Consider the following 24,431-nt stretch of genomic DNA (forward strand, 5'->3'; position numbering starts at 1 on the left):
GTTTTGCGGACCACCCCCCTTACTTGTTCAAGAATCGAAAACTCTGTCATTTCATGATTGCTATGCCAAAGACAACCTCCAGCCGACATGCTACCCACTAGTCCTTCTCTATCCACAAACAACAGATCCAGTGGGGTACCTTCCCTGGTCAGTTCACTGACCAGCTGTGTCAAGAAGTTGTGTTCCATACACTCCAGGAGCCTCATAGACCACTTCTTCTCTGTTGTGTTGTATTTCCAGCAGACATGTGATAGGTTGAGGTCCCCCACAAGAACAAGGGCTAGCGACTGTGAGACTTCTCTGAGCTGCCTGCAAAATATTTCGTCTACCTCTTCATCCTGATTGGGTGGTCTGTAACAGAACCCTACCAGGAGGTCCGCCTTGTTGGCCTTCCCCTTGGTTCTTCCCCATAAACACTCAACCCTATCATCACCCTTGTCAAGCTCCAGACAATGAAAACACTCGCTCACATACAGGTTTACCCAACCTCTTCTCCTTTCTTGCCTGTCCCTTCTGAAGAGTTGATGCCATCCAATGCAACATTCCAGTTGTGTGAGTCATCCCACCATGTTTCTGTGATGGTAACTACATTGCAGTTTTTCTGTTGCACAATGGCTTCCAGCTCCTGTTTGTTGTCCATGCTGTGTGCATTCCTATAGATGCACTTCATCTTTTGCAGTGAGAAGCCCTATTTCCTTTGTGGATGTTCTCAGGAGCTCCCATGGTTTCCATCTATAACTTTTGTGTCTCTTCTAACCACATGGCTCTCCATCCCCTGCCTCCACAGAGACAGCAGACCGAGGGGCCTCTCTATCACCCTTTCCCTCAAAGGCTGGCATGCCGCTCTTGGGTTTGTCTCTGCTGCACCTGGTGTTTTCCCCCTCCCGCTTCGAATCCAGTTTCAAGCTCTTTCAATGAGCCCTGCTAACTCCTGCCCAAGGATCCTTTTCACCCTTTGAGACAGGTATGTTGTATTTGTTGCTAGCAGGCCAGGTGTCATGTAAGCTGACGCATGATCAAAAAAACCCAAATTCTGCTTGTGACACCGGTCCCACAGCCAGGTACTGATCTGCCGGGTCTTCCTGCAGTTTCCCTCATCATACCCTGCAACTGAGGGGACAGATGAGAACACTACTTGTGCTCCTGATCCCTTAACCAGTCATCCCAAGGCTCTGAAGTCCCTTTTGATTACTTTTGGATTTCCCTTTTCAGGCTCATCAATGCCTACCTGAAAAATTGCTGGAGGTTAATAATCTGAGGGCCTAACCAGGGCAAGAAGTTTTCACCTCTTTAACCCTGGCCCCAGGGAGGCAGCGAACAGTCCTAAGAAGTGGATCAGGCCTGCCTATAGGGCCTTCTGTTCACTTTGGAAGGGAGTCTCCTATTTCCACTACCTGCCATTTTTTTTTTTCTTTGTGGGAGCTATTTTGATGGAGGGTACAGGTTGACTTATCCTCTGCACCACCTCCAACTTAGTTAAATCACCTTTTTCAATACTGTAGTTTGGTTCCACTTGCAGAACCTCATACCTGTGTTGCAGGGGAACTTGGAAAGGTGGGGTAGTCACAGCAGAGACCCTTCTCCTTCTTCGCCTCAGAACCATTAGGTATACATCATGAATTTCAACCTTGAACTCTGTGGAAGAATAGCTATAAATCTCTTGGAACTTCTAAGGTTCATGAAGTAAAATCTGTTTCAGAATCCTTCAGTCCTGTGCTTGGGTTACTGTGAAAATGTATAGTTATTTGGAAGAAGAAAAGGGGATTTTTGCACATGCTTAGAAACATTAAAATAATTGCTGGAGTTGCTATAACTTGATAGGAAAACGTCAGAGCTTGCAACTTTGTTGATGCTGCTTAACCAAAAGAAAGGGAAGTTTACATGTACAATACTGAAGTCTGTACAGTCCTGTTCCATTGTACTGTTCTGGAAGAAATCAGAGCAGGGAGTATTCCCACCTTTAGAGCTAAATCACTGGATTTTGGTTTTCCACACTAATCTTTTTCCAGATTTGTTCCTTCAGAATAGTTATAAATGAAAATCTACTTCTGCTTCTCAGTTTATCATGTAGAGAGAAGCGCTTAGATGATGAAGAGATGATGGTTGCAGAAATACGTAGACAGTTTATCATGAAAAGTCACCATATGCACTTCCATTCTACCTACAGCATTCTCTGTTCCTCTCTACTACTGGGCTGTTGCCGATTAGTTTTTATTTTTACAAGGCTTCATTTAAGTGGAATTATTCAGAACTTATGTTGCAAGTAATTTTTAATGTGCATGTAATCATATTAAAGGAACTCTCAGTCGGAGGATCTCACTAAAACAGAGAACTTAATAAACTATAAAAAACTCACCTCAGTAAATGAAATTATGTAGTCAGAGCTTTCTTGGAAAGTTTCCTAATGCATTATTGCTTTGTAACTTCTGAACATTGAACTCTTAAGTTGTCTGCAACAGTATGTAATAACAAGCTATCTATTTAACACGGTGTACAGTTTTTAAATAAAGTGATATTTTGAAAACTGTAACAGAACTGTAATAAGACCTCTCATGCACGAATCTTCATTTACATAGACCATTTTGCGGTATTGACCAAATGCTAGTTAAAATGATATTTAAAATGGAAGATATTCTTTACAGTACACAAACTAACTGCTGCATTCATTCTCTCCATGAAGGATAATAGGAGTCATTCTTTTTCTGTTTTGGAGTATCTGAATTTTTGTGGTATACCTAAAAATATTGAAAAGCAAAATTGTTATAAAGCTAAATATTCTGTTTAATTAGTTTTTATAGTCAGTCTGATTTACTTACACTAAGGCTTTGCACTGAGGTTTAATTCATATTTCAGTTCCAAATATTGCAATTTTTTATGTGAAAGCATTTGGAAAAACATATTGACTGATGTGTCAGTCTGACTGCAATGTTGGTTTGGTAAGATGAGAGGCTGAATTCTATCCTCACGAAAAAGAAATACACTAAAATTCCAAAATACAGTAAGGTATTCTGAAAAATACAAAGATTTTTATTCAGCATTTCAAACTTTGAGAACACTCATCCTCCAGAAACCTCTGTTAATATTGGCAGGTTCCCCGCATCCTCTCCCTTTCCAGATTTAACTAGCCCACCACCACACCACACCTGGAAGAGGCCACAACTGTATTTACATGGACAAGGATTCCATGATGACCAAAAAGTGGTGGGGTTCCATAAGCTTTTGCTTTCTGTTTCCATTCATTCTTATACCTGGAAACTTTACCTTTCCCACTGCTTTAAACAAGGAGAATATGAAGGAATCTGTTAAAATGAGGTGCTAGGTAAGTTAAGTGGTATTGACTTTTTCAATTTTGCAGTTTTTCAGGAAAAAACACACTTGAAATTCGTGTTGCCTATGCCAGTGTGAATAATTGCTTTAATAGTTTAATTAATAATAGTACTTAGCATGTGCTTTTAGAGGAACTTGTCTCTTTTTGTAGGAATGTTGGTTAAGCCAGCTGAAAAGAATTCTCAGTATTTCCTTGTTTTGCAGCTGAATGAGAAGTGAATTTTTCCTCACTTTTGTTCCCATCAGATCATTCAGCTATGCACATGCCAAACTTCAAGTAACTGAACAGTTTTGTTGGATTCAGCAGGGCATTAGTTAGCTATCTCAGATGAGGCAAATGGTCAAATTCTTTACTGGCTTGCAGGCTTTACCTGAAAGCACACTAGAGCTGTTAAATATTTTAAGATGACATAACTGGTACCACTGTGACTCCTAACCTCCACAGCAGACAATTTTCTTACATTGACTTTTTTCCTTATAATGAGCAATATAAATATTGCTCATAAGCAGCTGTATGGCAAGCTGTATTTTTAATAGTTGACTTACATACTTGTGATAGTTGTTAATTCTTACAGATACAACTTATCCTAAACTGTAACCATTTTAGTGGAAGCTGTGTGGTATTGTTGTCAAAGCCATGTACTGGGATTACAGGGAGTAAAACTGTATGCAGACTCTTTATTTAAGGTTTTCCTACTTCTGTAATGTTAAATTGTATAAAGGTGATTATGAATTTCAGTATCGTCATCGGGGGAGTTGACCTGTGTAAGCCTTAGTGGGTATGAAGTAGCAATGAGGATTTTTACTATAGTGAGGTGATAGCAGTTCCTTATACATTTTGTAATTTTTATACTTAGGTGAGAAGATTAGATTTTATGCAGTGGTTATTTGAGTTCTTGGTGGTTATTGACAGTAACACAAAGCTGTAGCCTATTGTTTTCAATATCAATATTGGGGTCTTTTTTGTTATTATTTTATTGGGGAAGTGTAGACTGATATGGACCTAATACACTAAAAATATTTTTTAAATTCTGTTTTTCTTACTGTTCTCATTTTTCATTTTTAGGGCTGGTGGACTGGGTCTTAATTTTGTTGGTGCCAATGTTGTTATATTGTTTGATCCTACATGGAACCCAGCAAATGATCTTCAAGCTATTGACAGGTACACTCTCAAAACACAGACCTTGATCCATGTTGTAGTCTTCTTTTGCTTTGAATCTGTAATATGATTGTCCAACTAAAATTTTCCTCAGGGAAGAAATTATTTACATAGTCTGACTTGTCCACAGGATAGTAAGAAATTTCCAGCTGAATTATTTTGTAGTTTTAATGTTCTTATTTTTAACCCAGAATTTTAATTCTTATTTTCCATTTTATTTTTATGGTTGGCTTACTAAAAAAGAAACAAACATGCACATAATTTCTGCAACTTTTTATGATCTCTGGAACGTGTGTGTGTAGCTGGATGGCATTTTTCCTGTGTTTGTCAGGACACACTATATTGTAGTTGACCCTAGTTCAAGTGATGTTTTGAATTCCAGAATCCTTAAAGAAAAACATTTATGTTCTTTTCTGCTTTACCCTTGTGGAGATTAGTGTCTTTTCAGCACTCAGTTCTGTCTCTGATATTATGCCATTGGAGTATTTCCAGGAATCTGGATTTTTCTTTTAGGGCTTTTTGACCATAGGATGTTTCCCTGGGAATTCAGGACAGATTTTTGAATAGCTGACATAAAGAATATTGGAAGCCTTCAAAATTTAGTCGATTTATATATTTTCGTGAGCAGAAATTAACTTGTATCTGTTTTCCCATCCAATTATCTACCTCTGTTTTAAGGGTCTTTCTGACTTCTAAGATGTGTTTATGTGCACCTGTTCTAGAGAAATATGTGTCAGAAATGTGTATTGTTGAAAGGGACTGTCTTTTAAAAATCTTTGTAAGATCACATTTCTATAAATTGGTTTGACTTCTCCTGAATTTTTAGAGTATAATCTATTAGAAGTCTCAGAATTTACCGCTTAGGTAGAATATTGTTTGTTCATTAGTTGTTTTTGTGATGGTGTATCTTGCAAAGTACTTTATAAAGTTAGGAAAGAACAGAGTGCCCCAAGTAATCCATGATCTAACTCCTAAATAATGCAAATAGGAGAATGTCTTGTGTGAGAGCAGATAGAGACAAAGAGGGAAACAAACAAACAAAAACATAGTGGGAGATGTGTTTTCAAGAGAGGTGGGAGACAGGCCTTGTGATACAAACTGAGGAGAAAGATATTTCTACTGTATTGGCCTGGGAAGAAACATAGAAAACTAAGGGTAAAGGAAAAGAGAAAGAAATACTGAGGAAAATTTTGGAAAGTAAAAATCAAAACAAAAATCAAACCCCAAGCAATAATGATTTAGAGTACTCCTGTTTTATTGGAATGCTTTTATTTGTTTGCTTTACACACCTAAAAGTGCTCTCATTTTTTTACTGTTAAAAATGTTTTTAATATGCCACTGTCCTTGCAGAGCTTATAGGATTGGCCAATACAAAGCTGTTAAAGTGTTTAGACTGATATCCTTGGGAACCGTGGAGGAGATGATGTACTTGCGACAAGTTTATAAGCAGGTAGAGATCTATACAAATGTGCTGTCAGAGACCTAAATGTTGTCATCCATACTTTTCATGAAACTATGTGAAAATGCTTTATCATATTTGTAGTGCATTCTTATTGAAGGATCTATTTGATTTAAACTTTGCTGATTTTTTTAAAATTAGTAGTGTTCAGGTGTCTGACGTAGTTATACGTGATTGAAGAATCTGATATAAATAAAATTGAAATCTAACATAATAGTAGCCTCTATAAGTTCTATATGTATCCCAAAGTATAATTCTGTAAATACTATGCATAATTCAAGGAAGATGTAAACTATGTTTAGCTATAGTTAAACTAGAATATGACTGTATAGTTACATCCCTTGAATTATGTAAACCAGTGCTTTCTAGGAACATGCCCGTTCAGTGCTAGGACTGGTCATGAATAGAACTGAAGAACCACAAACTGCTTAGACACAGTTACAAAAACTATTACAGGTCTGGTATCCATAAAACCATGGTTTTCACATTCTTCCACTTAAAATCAAATAGACCAATTGTGTAAGTATTGAAAATTTGCAGTCATTGGAATGCAGCTAAGCCTGTTTGACTTCAAAAATGTTTTAATTCTGCCTTACTGTTTACTCTCCTTTTCACCTGGAAGATTTTTAAGTCACTTTTGCTAAGTCTACTTAGCAAGAGTGCATGATAATTAAAATATTCAGAGATCAGTAGGAATAATCTTGTGGCTTTATTTTGTCCTAAGTAAACATACAATGCAATGAAATATGAAAAAGTTGTAAGATTTGAATATTGAGGAAAGAGGAGCAGTCAAAATACAGATGAGTGTCAGTAGCGTTTGTAGTAGGTGCCTGATGTTAGACAACAATGAAGTAAAAGTCTTGAATTTTTTTAAATTCAGTAAACCCAAGCAAATTCATATTGTACCACAATCTATTATATCAACATCTGCTGAGGAAATGAAAACAAAATATCCTCCCTTAGGAATTTCTGCCTGCTCCAACTAAAGCTGTTTATATAATGTAGATGCCAGGAAATTCTGACATGTTGTTCAAGAAAACACTTCTGAAATCTCTTGTGTTGTTCTGTTTTAGCAACTTCACTGTGCAGTGGTTGGAAGTGAAAATGCCAAGCGGTATTTTGAGGCAGTGCAAGGATCAAAGGAGCATCAAGGAGAGCTTTTTGGGATCCATAACCTTTTCAAACTTAGGACTCATGGGTCCTGTCTTACCAAAGAGATCCTGGAGGTGTGAAGTCCTACCCTTTTACTTTTAGATACAAGTTTTACATTTTTCCTTTACTCATGAGAAATTTTGTCATAATTTTGAGTGGAATCACTTTATAAAACAGACTGATAACACTTAGGAAGTACCTGTCTATGAAGTGCCTTAAATGAAATAGGCATGCTAATTTATCACTTTGATGTAGCCCAGATACATTTCCTTAAGTCAAATAAAAAACTGGGAAGAGTTTGGATTACGATTTTCAAAGGTTTGGTAGTATATTTATTTTCCTAATAAAAATGTTGTAGCTTATGTTTGTGATACTTAAATGTATTGTCAACTTTGTGCACCGTTTATTCATCACTAGCTTAGAGTGACTTTTTAAGCCAGAATTCTGATAATAAAAATGTCTTTTATGATCATAGTAACCCTTTTATAGTACATTTTGAGATATCAAAACAGTTTAATAAAATTTACTTTATAATGCTGTATTTAAAAATGTTACAGGGTGAAAGTAAATCACTGACACTTCATATTTTAAGATTCATTTCTTAGTTACTCTAAAAAAACTGTTGGCCCAGTTCCATAGCTTATAGTGCAAACTGATTTTACATATATGCAGTATTACACTTTTTTCTGTCCAGCATGTTTGCTGCAAATAACTTACCTCTTGGAATTTGTTGCAGCTTTATTATAGGTTTCTTTCTGTATGTTCCTTTATTTCATTATTTTGCTTATACTAGGAAGAGGCTACTGAATGTGAAGTATAAAGGTTGCATAGCCAGAAGAGTAATGTGGTGTAAGAACATGTATTTTGGGCATATTAAGCTCAAAACTTCTCTAAATTAAATTAAAACATGGTGTGTAATTTGATCATTGTATGAGTTATTCTGCTTTTGAAAAAAGTTTAAAATTATTGAAACAGTATTTGCATAAGATCCTCCCAACTTATGCAGTATGTTACTTTTCTTGCAGGTTATGCCTTAGATCAAAGAGCAGTTAAGTGTATTGCCAAAATGTAAGTGTTAGTTTGGACTTGGCCGACTGTATTTCTGGTGCTTACACCTCTGTAGGTAGAAAGAAAAACTATTTTTTTCTGAGCTTGCATTGGTTAACTTGAACAGATACAGTTTTTATTACATACAGTCTTTGTTGTTTTAGAGGGAAGGGCGAGTAGAAGCAGGAGTCATGACAGCAGCTACATGGCTAAAGGAAGAGACTCTTCCATGCAACTCAGAAAAGGTGAGGTAGTAGCTTTTGTAGTTTTTGAACTACAGACCAGAGCATGACAGTCCCTCTGGTTCCTGCTACTACAGTGGCAAATATGGACAGTATGTTGTTAGAGTGATAATATAATACTTTTACCATTGCTGCAATTGCTGTCTTTTATCGTCTGCTTGCCCCGGGTTTTACATATAATAAAGCATTATTTAATGTCATACTGTAAGTATTTCTGCATTTAAAATGCAAGATTTTGAACATCTGGTAATATGGTATTCTGTGACCTTTACAACACTTGGATATCCTCAGTATGAATGAAGGTATTTAGTACCATGCTTTTACTACAGAGCAATATTTTTTACTGAAACATTGCTCAGTAGTGTCTTATCATATGACATAACATGATATGATATGAAAGCTTTCTGATCAAAAAGTCAGTAGAAAATCAGACACCTACTGTTGTTTAGATTATTTTGATCAGTGAATGGTGGAAAGGAGTGCCATTGGTTTAGAGCAGGGGTGTCAAACTCATTTTCAGTGGGGGCCACGTCAGCCTCGTGGTTGCATTCAAAGGGCCAAATACAGCCTTAAAATCACATTCACGAGGCTGATGTGGCCCCCACTGAAAATGAGTTTGACACCCCTGGTTTAGAAGACTGAAAATTTGCTTCAGATTTTGTGGACCTCTGTGGAAGACATGGGCTATTTATTTGCTGTAATCAGATAGTGATTCCCACCAAATCAGTGGTCTCTTCAATGTTCTTTTTTTGTTTGTTTTTTTTAATAATGTAGCTAATATTTTCCTTCTAGAATATTTTCTTTTCCCTGAAGAGCTTGTGTTTAGTGGGAGCATTTTTAAGAATGTTTTTGACTTAACACTGTGTTCAGGTGATCTGAGAAATCACCAGTTAGGTGTACAATATGGTCTCTAAGTATGAACATATCATTAGATTAAATCACACTGAACGGCACTGAAAATTAGCCACTGTATCTTATGCTTTTTGGAGATTTTTGTGGGTAAATGACAGCATTAATTTAAATTAGTATGCCATCACATTGCTCATAACCTCACATTGCTGAAACTTCACTGTATGATCATGATCTCACATTGGACTTGGTGACAAACAGTAACTTCTTTAGCTTGTGTTTACCCTTCTGACTTTCCGTTTACATATTGTCATAATACTTGTCGCAGTAGTACACAGTTTTGGAGGTATATCCTGGAATTCTGTATCTTCAGAATGTTTGAAGCTTGTCTGGGGTAAATTTGTTTGCTTACAGTAGGCCTCAACTAATTTTAGAGCAGAATGTTATGTACTCATAGCTCATTTAAACTGTGTTAGCCCACATATACAAGAAGGTTGACAACTGCTGTGAGATTTTTTTTAACACAGTATTAAGGTTTGAATCATGAAGTGGCTTTTCAAAATACTTTTGAAAGATGAAAAGTTGCAACAAAAAAAACATGAGTATGGATTTTGAAGCCATAAATTGTTTTAGCATCATGCAGCATATCTTGCCTCAAATATGCAATATTTTTATTTAGCATCGTTGTTCTGCTAAAAATTTTTTTCTGCCAAAGATTTTAGTATAATTTCTCTTTATGATTTGTTTTGTATTTGCTTTCTATTTTTGTGTTGTAATATTATTTCGTATATTTTTTGAATGGCTAATGTAGTGAAAATCCATCTTTTCATATAGCTTTGAAATGTGTATGTTTTGTATAATATTTATGCTTTAAATACCTTTACTGTAAATTATTTTTCTTTTTAGTGTGAACAAACAGACTGTAAAGAAGATAGAGATCCACAAAGCATTCAGGCACAATTGAAGAAAGAAGAAATGGATTTTTGTGAGGACTTTAGTGACGATGATATTCTGGAGGCTGCCGTGAAAAAATGTGACAGAAGGAAGTCTTCTAATGCAAATAATTTAATGTTAACAAAGGGACAGCTTTCCCTAATGCAATGTGGATTCTCTAAGTTGTTGCAGAAAGAAGTTGAAACTATGAAGGAAGGACACAATAGTTATAACTCTCATAATTCAAGTTCTGATGATGAGACTATAAGAACAACTATAAATAGCAAGCACGGTGATTTTCGGAACTGTCAAAGCCATGTGCCTGATTTGCCACATGGAGAAGCTGCTCAGTCACCAGATGTAACTGATAAACAAGATATGCCTAGGACAGATTGGCTCATTTTATCGGGCTCTGAGGAGGAAGTGGACAGAGAAAGTGACGATCAAGGTGTTTCAAAGCAAAGTGATATAGTCATGGAAACTGAAAGCAGTTCTGAAGAGGATGATGACATCATCTTTCCTACCCAAGTTCCATCATGCCAGCAACCAATGCTTAGTAAAGAAGTTGAAATAGACAAGTCGACATCTGAAAATGGTAAAGAGTTAGCAGAAGAAAAAGATGGGTTTGTATTTAAGGGAGACAGTAGGCAATTTGGATTCCATAGTACTGAGTCAAATTTCAGCACAGTCAGGTCTTTTGAAGATATCAAGAAAAGCACAAAAGATTTAAAAGAAGCAAACGACGTAAGTGATGAGTCTGATGATATTGAAATTTCCCACAATTCTGAAACAAGAAAGTTAAGAACTTTCAGCTTTCCAAAATGGAAAGAAAGACATGCACATAACAGTGGACTAGGTAACATCTCCAAATCTCTGCTACAAGCAAAGAAGACCAATAAAAAAGAAAAGGAAAGTGATTCTCAGAATATAGATGAATTTTCATCCTCTGAAGATAACTTCCCAGTTGAGAAAAATCGTGCCAGAAAGCAAAGCTATACGTGTAAAAGCCAGAGAGTCAGAGTTCGTTTTGGGCCTAAAACATTTCATCCTGTTAAAGATACCTCTGTTGCACAAATGAAGTCTAGCAGTTATGCTGTGCATAGAACTTCTGCAAGTAAAACTGAATTTGAACATCAAGAGCAAGAAGTGGAATCAATGGACAGATATTTAGGTAGCTAATAATTTATTTTATTTTATTGCAGCTGAATTAGTAATATATGTATAATATATCATTGTTGGCAGATTTTGAGTCCCTCCTGCTGTACATGTTTTTGTTACAAGATACTAATAAGTGCTCTGCTAAATTATTTAGTGATGTCCTTTTGCATCTCTCTTTTTACCTATTAATCTTGCTTTCCTGTCTTCTGGGGTGATTGGCTGCTTTGTAATATTTTGTTAAACTCTTTCTTTTGAAAAATGCTAAGAATGAAGAATTTATTAAGCATTTGCAAATCTAAATATTTGAACTGTAAAACCGTAAAAGTCTTGACACAGCTGTTAAATAAAAATGTAGGTACATGAAAAGTTATGTGATCCAGGATGTTGAAATACTGTCTAGAAGATTTGATTCTGTTAGAAACTTAACTTTAAACATTAATATTGCAGGCATTAAATCATAGATGCTTTGAAACTACTTTGTCCATCTGGAAAAGAAAAAGGCAGTATTAAACTGTCTGGATATATCTGAATAAGTCTAATGATTGTTGTTAATTTCATAGAGTTGATAATCTTGGTGTTGAGTGAAATCTTAACAAATTTTACAACTTCCATGTAAAACTTTTTTTTTTAAATTACAATATCCTTCTTCAGTGCAACTGTGTACCTTCAGGGTTTTGGAGTAACATCTTTGGTTATATCTTTCTTCTGTTAGATGGTGTTCAAGAAGTGGCTTATATTCATTCGAATCAGAATGTGGTTGGATCCAGCAAGGCTGAGAATCGCTTGAGCCGATGGGCGGTGCGAGATGTATTTGAGTTGAAGCAGTTTTCCCAGCTCCCTGCTAATGTCGCAGTCTGTAGTGCCAAGGTAAAGAGAAATGTTTGGGAAATGTTGTCTTTACTTTTTTTTATCCTCATTTTTCATCTTAAAAAGCTCTAACAAACTTGTTTTTCTGCTAATGGCCACCGTGAATGATCAAAGCTGCTGAGGATGGGAGGAGGAGGCTCAAATGGAGGTCTAATAAATTACTTTTGTGTTTTGTTTTTTGGGGTGGTTTTTACATTGGCCAGTTCTGAAAGAGTTAGGAATTAAGCAGTGCAGCACCCTCTTTGGGATTTTTCTGTGAGGGAAGAGGTACAATTAAAGATTGGGTGTTTGAAACGAAATTCTGTGCCACGTTTTTCTCATTTGAGTCTTGAAAAAACTTTAGCTTGTCCTGGATCCAGTTAAGAAAAATCCAGTTGCTGGAATCTGTGTAGTTCAGAAAGTCAAATATACATCAGTTTACAGATTTTTTTTTTTTTTTGGAGGTGGACACATGCAGTTATTGTCTATGCTTAATGTCTGAAACATAAAATTAGAGTTTGCTGGGAGTACTCATTTGCAGTAACAGGTACGTTTTATGCCTTTGTCGGTCATGCATCTTGTTTGATTGCATTTGGAATACATACAAATCTGGAACAAATTCAGGTACAGGTTCCAGATTTTTGTTTTTATTACACAGTGGTTTTAATCTACGCTGATTATCTGGACACTTTGTTGTTTGCCTTGTAATAAACGTGCAGTTTCCAAGACCGATTCTTAAGATAAACCACACGCATAGAGTAAGTAATCGGTGAATGTGCAGTTTAGTCTTTACAAACATTTTAGCAATCACTACAGAAATTGTAGACATCAGACTATGTTGTTCTGGGATGTTGAACATCCTCAGTGGCTAGAAGAGTTTCTTACAGTGTTGTTGATGTATTTAATCGAAGCATTACCAGGGACACCGAAGAAATTTTACGTTGAGAAAATCAAACCAGGACAACCAGTAAAAGTGAGGTCTTTTCAATTCTAACGTATTTGCATTAGAATGTCATTTATTAACGGAAAAGTTGGTCAAAAATACTCAAGAATACCATGGAAAGGTAGTTATTTAATGGCAGTGGCTGACAACACTATTAAAACTTAATATAAATGACAGAAATTTTTGAAGAGGGAACTTTGAGTAACTGTTGATTCACCTATGTTCAAAACTAGTTTGTGGGAGTTCATTAGTGTTGTTCATGTAACTTACCTCTTATTATTTAGAGTTTGTGTGACTGCAAGTATTACAAATGAATTTATGTTTATTACCTTGTCAGTCTGTTTTTCTGCGGTATCTATTTTTTCACTCAGAAGCAACAGTAGCATCAGTTCCCTTGGAGATCCAAGTGGGAAGAAAACCGTCAGTAATTATGAGAAGACTGCTGCTTCCTTTGCTTCCTGTTTTTCCTTTTACACAGAGGCACTAATCTAGAAATAATCCCTAGATGGCTACCTATTCTTAAATGTGGAGCTTTGAATTTTTTGTGCTCTGCTTAAAAAAAGAGCTGCCAGAGCTTCACAGACAACTTTGAAATATGATGTATGTAGAATGTTACTGCTACTATTTCCCTTTGGAAATAGTAGGTCTGCAAAAAAACATGATCATTGTTGGTTTACTGGCCATCAGTAATTACTGGTCATTTTTCACTTATTTGCCATCAGTTTAAGTTAGGACATACACTGTCAGAGCAACTGATTGTGTTATCTTAAAGAGAATGCTGATTTCAAGTGAAATTTAATAAAAAAGTTTTTCAACAGATTGAAGTAGTATTCTAAGTAATTTTAAAAACACAGCTGAACAGTTTAAATTTCCATCATATTTTAGGTAAATAGTAGTATTAAATCCTGGAATGTTAATCATAAACTGGTAGCCGTTGGAATAAAAAAAAGGAACATTTTTGTCAGCTGCAGTTTCTCACTGATGTTGCTTTTTAGCATCATTGGTGTAACGGTGTTTCTCAGAAATTGTCGGTAGCTGTTTCTGTTCGCTCTGGGTATCAATTATCACATTCTTAATTAGAAGCTTTTTTAATGGTGTATCTATATTGAAGCTTTATTTGATTGCATTATGAAGTCTTCTGAATAATGCCCTGATAATATTTATGCTCCTTTTCAAGCACACCATCTAAATGCCTTATTTCTAAGTAGGAGTGATCAAAAAATAATCTCTTCCTTTCATGTCATAGATAGACCTCCTAGGACAAAAGTAAAAAATCTTCCCTATGCCAAATCTGTCTTCCTGTTTTGTAGGTTTGCTCTGCAATCTGTCTGTAATAACGCATTTCTGACTTAATGAAGTTCGAGTAAATTTTTCAAGACATTACTAATATCTCTGGGAAAGGGATGCAGGAATACTTAAAAACTAACATAGTATTCTGTTGAAGTAGATGAGTTATAAGTTGGGAAATACAGCTTTTCCTGCAAATCTTGATTGAAGACTGATTGAAATGTTTTTGCTTCCTGCTTACAAATGAATCTAAAGCGATAGGCGTAAAAAACAATGTTATAATAAACAATAAGATGTAAGGAAAATGTAACAAACAATAAGCAAAAGTGATTAATTAAGACAGCCCCTTGTGAGAACATTGGTATTTTGTTGATTTCTTGCTGTTGACTAGTCATCTAAACACATTTTGGCTTTACTATATTCCCATGAACTTTTGCATGTCAGGTTAAGCTCTTTAGTTTCAGTAGCTAATTTATGGTAATTAGGTGAATGAGTAACAGCAAAAATAAGTTACTGGAAAGCAGTATAAAAAAATGTCTTCTTCCAGGTTTTCTGCCTGCAGAAACTGAAAGGAGTATAAACTAGGTGTATTAATCTTTCCTTTATTGCTGAAGGATGGAGACTAATGTAGTCACTTAAGTTGTAGAAACTGCTTAAAGCTGGAGCGGACTGTAAAACCTGTGAGGACTCTGCCTTCAAAGTGAGAGGTTGTGTGGAAAGAAGATTCTTGAGAGCCAAGGTAGAAGGGACAGGGGGCAGGGAGTTTTATTCCTCAAAAGAGAACTTTAAAGGTATATAGAACATCTTGTTAGTTACTCATGTTCTTAAACAAATAAATAAGCTTGGATTTAAATTGGTTATAGAGAATGTAAACTTTGAACTTTGGGATAAGAAAAGGTGTTTGTCTTTATGGTAGTTTCTTTCCTCAGTTTGAGTTCAGAAGGTCTGTATTGGATCTGGATGGTTGGCACGATGTAATTCACAGTCAAATCTCTCTTAACTTTTTAAACTGTAGGTTTCAATCAAGCCTGTTTTTTTACTCAGTAGTAAGTAGTCGGTCTATCCTTAGTGTTACCTGTGCTAGTATTCATATTCCCCAGCTACTTTTTCTCTGAATTCATAGAACAAATTATTTTAACCTGCTATTATTCTGTACCTTTAAAGACTTAAGGGAACAAAATCTTGCTTCTCTTTATGAGAAATAGACCTTGCTACTATTTCATCTGTTCTTACATGCTTTGTGCTCCAGGTTCCAGAACAGTCCTGATGCTTGACTTCAAGACTGCTCCAGAGCCTTTGACTCTTCTTTCTCCAGAGGTAGTAGGGAGAGCAGTTATACTCTCTATTTTTTGTTTGTTTTAAAAGTAATTGTGAAAACTGACTAGTGTAGCTAGAATGTTCATGTTTATAGTACTGAATGCTTGTTTAGTGTGTATTTCCATAAATTTTATATGACTATTGAAAATACAGTTCAGTAACAGCAACCAGGATATGAAGTCTCTGGTCTAGAAATAAAAACAAGACATCATGAGAGATCTCTCACAACCTGTCAGCTATGAGATGTGACATGAAATCCAAAAGTATTAAAAGTAACAGTATAAAGTATGCATTAAAGTATGCAAGAGAATAAACCATATTTTGCTTGAATATCATTAGCCCAAATCTTTTCCAGTATCCAAATTAGAAGAAAGATTGAATATTGTGTATGACAATAGGAGAAGCAAACAAATGTGAAATGTTTTTTATCACGTGATCCTGAAAAGAGGAAAATAAATTGTGTTTGGCGGAACATATTCCCTTTATCACAAAAGTACATGGGGTTGCATAAAAGTAGAAGAACATTCTGTAGGTGTTACATGAGCTGGAGTACCATTTCCAATTAAAAGAGATACTTTTATCTTGTTATGAAGGGGGCTTTCATAGTCATCTGCAGCAGTGGAGATCTGGTTATGCTTTATTTTGCAGGTATAATCAGAGAGGTACTTAAACATTATTTTTTTAGATAGGCATGGCATTTATATACTTGATATGCCTTAAATGTAGTATATTTAGAATAACAGTAAAAATAGTTTAATTTACTACCAGCAGTTCCTGAATTGCACGTATTATCTTATGTCTGAAGATTGTCCATATTCTGACCATTGACCACAACTGGCAGTGCCAGATCAATGTAGATTTTGAGAAGAAAGGACATAAAAGCAGTATGATAGTCTTCCCTCAAACAGTTGATGTTTCTGATCATGCTGCTTATGTAGGATGCACTGAAGTGTCAATAATTAGAGGTGTTTAAGAGCCTCAGTAGTCAAAACAAAGCCAGGGATTGTAGTTCCATGCATAAATGTGTCAGCTGTTCTTGAAGAAATTTTGCAGATACAGATTATACTGTATTATAGGTTAATAATACACCTCAACCTCCTCTGTAGTTCTAAAAATGTATTTTACATCCCAGAACCTGACTGTTTCAAGCAGTCCCATGTCTTTATGCAATCAAAGATCTCTGCATCTTTGTAATCTCTCATAGCCAGTCGTAAGTGTTAAGGCAGAAATTGCAGTCAGATCTGTGATGCTGTGATGCAGGGAGGATCACACCAGACTTCCGTATTCTAAACATCTGAGGGTAGAAAATTGACATGATTTAGTGTGGCACATATCCGCTCCAGTATAGATTGCTGAGAGCTGGTCTTTGTTGCTTCCTTATGCATATGACCACAGCATACACTTGATAAGCTATTTCATGGAAGAGTACATGTAAGAAGGGTTTTCCGGTCTTTCATGTACAAGTGTGAGAGAAGAAGATTATATTAAAAGTTACTCTACTGGAATAAATAACTTGCTTTTTCCTGCACTATTTTGTTTGGTTTAGTGTGATTTAATGACATTGAGTTATCTGTGTTCTGCATTTTAGTTTCAATCCAAGTCTTTTGTTTACACGTGTGTGCAAGTAGACTTGGTTAAAAATTCACTGTAGTTTTAATGAAACAAGTGGAGGATTATTTTCTCTGTTAACCCATAACAACATGTAAAGAAGATAGCTGAATATCAAAATGAAGTACTATCTTGTATAAATAGAGAAAGAAGGATATTGAAAACAGAAGCTTGTAAAAGAAAACATGTGAAATGAACCTGTAGAATGGATATGGTGGATATATAAAGCCAGACTATAACTTTCTGAGCAGACCTACAGCCTTTTAGGGGGAAATAAAAAAACAGTCTCGAGTCATTCACATATTTTGCTCAAATTTTTTCTGACATTGTTAATTTGGGAGAAAAAAATGAAAGTGTTAACAACTTCTCTAAGACCTTCATCACTTAAGTATTTTTAGAGTTTTTGATTTTTTGATCCTTCTTTTTTCTTGTGGGTTCCAGGTTTCAAAGCAACCTGGCTGATCTTCAGTGCAGGAGCCTTTTACTTACTTTGGTTTTTGGATAACTTGCACTGTTATTTGCGAAGCTTTTTGTTAGCTACTGTAAGAAATATAAGTCTTCCAGAGGCAAGATTGAATATCTTCTTCTAATGTTTCTAGTCTCTTCTGAATTAAATGACTGCATTCCTTAATTAATTTTCTAATTAATTTCTGTGTTAATTGGCAAAAACGGCCTATGTGAGACGTCTTACACAAGTACAGAAGTCTGCAATAGGCTTTCTCTAGTTTCTTTAAAGCTGAATTTGTGTAGTGTTTCTTCAATAGGACTCTTGGTGGGGGGGTTGGAGCATGAGGACAACTTTGTAGAAGGGTTCAAGGTTTCACAAAAAAATACAAAAAATGGGAACAGGACATACTAAATAATTTGAAAAACTGATGGTATCCCACATTAGAGCTAATATGCACATTTTAATACTTGGCAAAGTATTAGTCACAAGAACTTGTACTGTACCTGTTGAATATGTGGAGTCTTTTTTTTTTTTAGTCAGCTGCATGTTTTCAACTTAAGTTTACTTAAAGTTTTACTGAAAAGAAATGTACAAAGACAGCCATTCAATTGAGGATTAATCACTATGGCAACAGAAATGTGGTGACTGAAAAGGGGGAGGATGTATTCTCCCCTCAGCTTCCTGCCAGCTGTCATATTCAACCTCTGTGGCATGAATTCAGGCCAAAATATAGACTGTGACCAGCTCTAAGAAACTGTATCTGTATTTTTATAAATTTGTACAAGAATCACACTATAAAAGAAGACTTAATCTTCTGAATTGGATGACAGACATTTGGCACTCTTGCTGGTGTTTGACAGAGAAATAACGGGATGCTTTGTAGTAAAACCTGGATTAATGGTAAACCCCTCTTTATGTTATTGCAATGTGGTGTAAATGAGAGAACTAAGCATGCTGTCAGCCTAGGAAAAAACGTACCCTTTGTATCTCCAATGCAGATTTAAGGGCTGTAGAGAATACTGTAAATACAAAAGTTGTGTCATTAAGAACTCCTCTTTATCTTATTTGTATTACATTAACATTTTGTAGATTATTTAAACAAAGACTTTCTATCAGTTATAGTAACTCTGATCGAAGCGTGTTTGCACAGCTTTCAGATTCAACAAGTTTAGATAGCTGCTGCAAAGAGTAGGCTTTTGAGAGATAGCGTTCTATTATCCTTGCCTGTCTAGGATGGGGAATGCTATTCAACTTTAAAATAATTGTTCTCAAATGATTAGCCTGCAATGATGCTTTATTGAGTTTACTGTTTCAGTTTGCAGTGTAATTAACCATTTCAGTATGGCTTTCCATTGTATTTTCATTGTGGTGTATGCACATGGCTTTCGGTTTTACTCCTGCAGATGGAGGGGTGAGAGAGTGAAAGAAGGTAGGTGCCAGGCCACCGGCTCCTGCTGGAATAAGCAGTTCCCTTACCTTTGAATTCTGATACAGGCTGATTATCTTCTCTCACTCTAAACTGGTAATAACTATATTGACTTATGATCAGGTTTTTGGTACAGTGATGTAGCTTATACGAATTTTTTTTGTTAAAAGAGTCTACAAATGAAATAAAACTGATCCCAGTGAGAAATTCTTGCTTTGTTGTCTGATTGCAGAAGAAACAGAAGTCGAAATAGAGAGAACAAAAGCTGTCCTCAATTGACTTAGTAGTCAATTCTCTGCTACCAAGCAAAATATTAGAGTTTAAGGAATGTCTTTGGTCTCAGATTGCACAAGCAGAAAATCTAGATATGCCAACCAGGGGAAAATGATTACGTATAACTCCGGTAAAATTTCTTTACTTTTAGCAGCAGGTATAGCTAAATACTGGTCTCTTGGTGTTGGCAGAGTATTTTGGAGGAGTCATTTGGACCCAGAATAAGTCTAACACTTTTCATAGCTTTAAGAATATTAATCTACTGTGATACTATCAAATATTAGATGCCTTTGTAGTCATAGCCAACATCCTGAGTAGCTTTGTTTATTTCAGAAAGTTTGAATATAAATGTGGTTGTCCTATTCTAAAATTTTAAGCTGGTTAGCTTTGTTTTCTACTGACTGTTAGGTATACAGTTGCCTCTAATTCTCATTCTACAATCCTGTTTTGTTAGAACAGCATCATAGAATCATAGAATTCCTTGGCTGAAAGGGACCTTCAAAGGTCACCTAGTCCAATCCCCCTGCCATGAGCAGGGACATCTTCAACTAGATCAGGTTGCTCAGAGCCCTGTCCAGCCTGACCTTAAATGTTTCCAGGGATGGGACATCTGCCACCTCTCTGGGCAACCTGTTCCACTGTTTCAACACCTTCACTGTAAAAACTTCTTCCTCACATCTAGTCTGAATCTCCCCTCTTTTAGTTTAAAACCATCATCCTTTGTCCTGTTGTAACAGGGCCTGCTAAAAAGTCTGTCCCCATCTTTCTTATGGGCTCCTTCTAAGTACTGAAAGGCTGCAATAAGGTCACCCTGGAGACCTGTCTTCTCTGGGCTAAAGAACCCCAACTCTCTCAGCCTGTCCTCACAGCAGAGCTGTTCCAGCCTCTAATCATTTTTGTGGCCTCCTTTGGACCCTCTCCAACAGGTCCATGTCTTTCCTGTGCTGAGGGCTCCAGAGCTGAATGCAGTAGACAAATGCAGTCTGAGACAGTCCCACTATTTGATAACTTTTTAATTATCTTGACCGTGTGGACCTCAATTTTAGAGAAAACAATGAAGTTTTATGTAGTTACTATTATACTTTGTCTTCCTTGGCATGCAGAAGAAATTGTTGGTTGACGTGTATGTGTGTAAGTGTAGAAGAGAAAAAGAAACGATACCAAGAACAAACAGTCGGGCAGCAAACATTTCGGAGTATTTATCTGTGTCCTGACAAGTAGGGAAGACATAGGTAAGACAAAAAAATCTAGGAATCGCATATCTTCAAGAAAAGCATATAGAAAAGTCATAGTCATTCGTACTTATTATGGGAAAAGCTCCCAGGGAAAAGCAAGAAAAACTACAAAGGGGAAAAAGATGATCTGAAATAGTCTAGAGTTGTAATTAGGGTAGATAAATTCACCAAGATGCAGTAAGTATCACCTCATCTAAATAATAGCAATCAGCCAAATCCAGCTGCAACTCACAATATATCTGGAAAGTTTTGAGGGGAGTGGGAAAATATAAAGTAGAACATGGCGTGAGGGTTTGTTATTTGCTTCCAAGCTATGTTTTAAGAGGACAGTCATACTGAATTCACTGTGCTTCATGCTTTTGTATGATTTAGGTGACTGCAAGGCAGCTAGAGATTTGAGAATGCCTTTTTTTGTTTGTTTTAGAAATGAAAATAAACAATGGAACTGTGCAATGGAAAGTATCTTGGATATCTGGCAGCAGTGCTTTCATGCATACCTGAAGAGAAAAGCCTGTTAACAGTTTCAGCTGTGAGTGGGGAAGTGAGAGAGGATTGTTGCTGACTAGAACTCAGTATCTAGCAAGGCGCTTTTATAGTGAGATTTTGGGTAGTCAGACAATAAAAGAGAGGAAGATGCTCAGGCACAGTACAACTATGGCTGAAGAATAATTATGCAAACATATTTTCAACTTCAGATTCAGGTTTTGAAGGATGATCATCTTCAAAGTCTGGTGACTTGAGCAATTGCAACAAATGTGAAACAGCTTAAAAAACAAGTGTCCCTGAATCTGTTTCTTTTTTTCTCTACTCATCCTACTTCTAGCTTGTGTTCACTTACTTTACCATACATTTTCATCCTGCTGTGCTTAAAAAAGATGAACATTGTTCTCTTTTCCCTTACTTGAAGGGGCTAAAGAGGGGTAGAGGGAAATCACAGGCTTAAGGTGGCCAGTCATCTCAGTCTCTATGTGAGAGAGCAACTACAATGTACTAAATTCTGCCCAGGAGCGGATGACGAGCGAGTTGAGAGTGTATGGGTCAGGATCAAGGGGCAGGCTGGCAGGGCTGACACTGTTGTGGGCGTCTGTTACAGGCCACCAGATCAGGCTGAGGAAGTTGATGAGGCCTTCTATGGGCAGCTGAGAGTGGCCTCACAGTCACAGGCCCTGGTTGTTGTGGGTGATTTTAACTTCCCTGATGTTTGCTGGAAGGACCATTCAGCCAGCCAGCCACAGTCCAGGAGGTTCCTCCAGTGCATTGATGAGAACTTCCTCATGCAGATGGTGGAGGAGCCGACTAGGAGAGGTGCACTGCTGGATCTCATCCTCACTAACAAGGAGGGTCTGGTCGAAGCAGTAAAGGTTGAGGGCTGCCTGGGTTGCAGTGACCACGAGATGGTGGAGTTCAGCATCTCGTGTGGCAGGAACAGAATAGCAAGTAGAATTGCAACCCTGGACTTCAGCAGGGCTAACTTTGGCCTTTTCAAGCAATTGCTGGGGGAAATCCCATGGGCAAGACTGCTTGAAGGAAAAGGGGCCCAAGATAGCTGGCTGGCATTCAGAGATTGCTTCTTCCACGCTCAGGATCAGAGCATCCCCACACGTAGGAAGTCAAGGAAGGGAGCCAGGAGGCCTGCGTGGTTGAATAGGGATCTGTTGGGTATGCTCAAGCAGAAGAGGAGAGTTTACAGGTCATGGAAGCAGGGGCTGGCCACTTGGGAGGAATATAAGGCTGCTGTTAGAGGATGTAGGAAGGCAGCTAGGATAGCCAAGGCCTCCTTAGAATTACAGCTGGCGAGAGGGGTCAAGGACAGCAAAAAGAACTTTTTCAAATACATAGCAGATAAAACTAATACCAGAGGCAATGTAGGCCCACTGATGAATGGGGTGGGTGCCCTGGTGGCAGAAGATACAGAGAAGGCAGAATTACTGAATGCCTTCTTTGTCTCTGTCTACTCTGCCGGAGGCTGTCCTGGGGAGCCCCGTACCCCTGAGACCCCGGATGAAGCCAGGTCAATGGAGGAGTTTGCTTTAGTTGATGAGGACTGGGTTAGGGAGCAATTAAATAGTCTGGACATTCATAAATCCATGGGTCCAGATGGGATGCATCCGCGGGTGCTGAGGGAGCTGGCTGAAACATTGCTGGACCGCTCTCCATCATCTTTGCCAAGTCTTGGGAAACGGGAGAGGTGCCCGAGGATTGGAGGAAAGCAAATGTCACTCCAGTCTTCAAAAAGGGCAAGAAGGAGGACCCGGGTAATTATAGACCGGTCAGCCTCACCTCTGTCCCTGGGAAAGTAATGGAACAGCTTATCCTTGGTGCCATCTCAAGGCACATCAAGGATAAGAGGGTTATTAGGGGCAGTCAGCCTGGCTTTACCAAGGGTAGGTCATGCTTGACCAACCTCATAGCCTTTTATGAGAATGTAACAAGGTGGATGGATGATGGCAGAGCGGTGGATGTGGTCTACCTTGACTTCAGTAAAGCCTTTGACACAGTCTCCCACAGCATCCTCACAGCTAAGTTGAGGAGGTGTGGTCTGGACAATAGAGTAGTGAGGTGGGTTGCAAACTGGCTTAGGGAGAGAAGCCAGAGAGTGGTAGTCAATGGTGCAGAGTCTGGTTGGAGGCCAGTATCTAGTGGAGTGCCTCAGGGGTCAGTGCTGGGGCCAATATTATTCAATATATTCATTAACGATTTGGACGAGGGAATTGAGTGTACTATCAGCAAGTTTGCTGATGACACCAAGCTGGGAGGAGTGGCTGACATGCCGGAGGGCTGTGCTGCCATCCAGCGGGACCTGGACAGGCTGGAGAGTTGGGCAGGGAATAACCTAATGAAATTTAACAAGGGCAAGTGTAGAGTCCTGCACCTGGGCAGGAACAACCCCAGGTTCCAGTATAGGTTGGGAGATTACATATTAGAGAGCAGTGTAGGGGAAAGGGACCTGGGGGTCCAGGATGACCATGAGCCAGCACTGTGCCCTTGTGGCCAGGAAGGCCAATGGCATCCTGGGGTGTATTAGAAGGGGGGTGGTTAGTAGATCGAGAGAGGTCCTCCTTCCCCTCTGCTCCGCCCTGGTGAGACCACATCTGGAATATTGTGTCCAGTTCTGGGCCCCTCAGTTCAAGAAGGACAGGGAACTGCTGGAGAGGGTCCAGCGTAGGGCAACCAAGATGATTAAGGGAGTGGAGCACCTCCCTTATGAAGAAAGGCTGAGGGAGCTGGGTCTCTTTAGTTTGGAGAAGAGGAGACTAAGGGGGGACCTTATTAATGTTTATAAATATATAAAGGGTGAGTGCCATGGGGATGGAGCCAGGCTCTTCTCGGTGACAAACAATGATAGGACAAGGGGTAATGGGATCAAGCTGGAACACAAGAGGTTCCACTTAAATTTGAGAAGAAACTTCTTCTCAGTAAGGGTGACAGAGCACTGGAACAGGCTGCCCAGGGAGGTGGTGGAGTCTCCTTCTCTGGAGACATTCAAAACCCGCCTGGACATGTTCCTGTGCGACCTCACCTAGGCGTTCCTGCTCCAGCAGGGGGATTGGACTAGATGATCTTTTGAGGTCCCTTCCAATCCCAAACATACTGTGATACTGTGATACTTAGAGTAACAAACTTCAGATTTGACCTTCAGTGAACATGGAGATATACAAAGAAAAAATGAAATAAGTGTTTTACTGACAAAATGTTTGTGGGTGTTTTGGTGTGTTGTTTTT

The 24,431-nt window shown here is 37.8% G+C and overlaps 1 protein-coding gene across 4 annotated transcripts in view; it reads left to right on the forward strand.

The window, feature by feature from the left end:
* The window catches only part of ERCC6L2 (ERCC excision repair 6 like 2), a gene marked incomplete at its 3' end in the record, with an annotated part of 57,629 nt that overhangs the window by 27,734 nt on the left and 5,464 nt on the right, over positions 1-24,431 (forward strand). The window contains exons 12-18 of one of the 4 annotated variants that reach the window (XM_082074917.1): positions 4,394-4,489; positions 5,837-5,936; positions 7,019-7,171; positions 8,309-8,389; positions 10,142-11,339; positions 12,039-12,193; positions 12,637-12,839. In XM_082074917.1, coding sequence (XP_081931043.1) covers positions 4,394-4,489; positions 5,837-5,936; positions 7,019-7,171; positions 8,309-8,389; positions 10,142-11,339; positions 12,039-12,193; positions 12,637-12,681 — 1,828 coding nt within the window. Of the gene's footprint in view, positions 1-4,393; positions 4,490-5,836; positions 5,937-7,018; positions 7,178-8,122; positions 8,218-8,308; positions 8,390-10,141; positions 11,340-12,038; positions 12,194-12,636; positions 12,840-24,431 lie in introns of those variants that run through there. The other 3 variants (XM_082074916.1, XM_082074918.1, XM_082074919.1) reach the window with 3 other exon arrangements.

Source organism: Streptopelia decaocto (genome assembly GCF_964273445.1).
Source record: "Streptopelia decaocto genome assembly, chromosome: Z".
In the NCBI taxonomy this organism is placed as follows: domain Eukaryota; kingdom Metazoa; phylum Chordata; class Aves; order Columbiformes; family Columbidae; genus Streptopelia; species Streptopelia decaocto.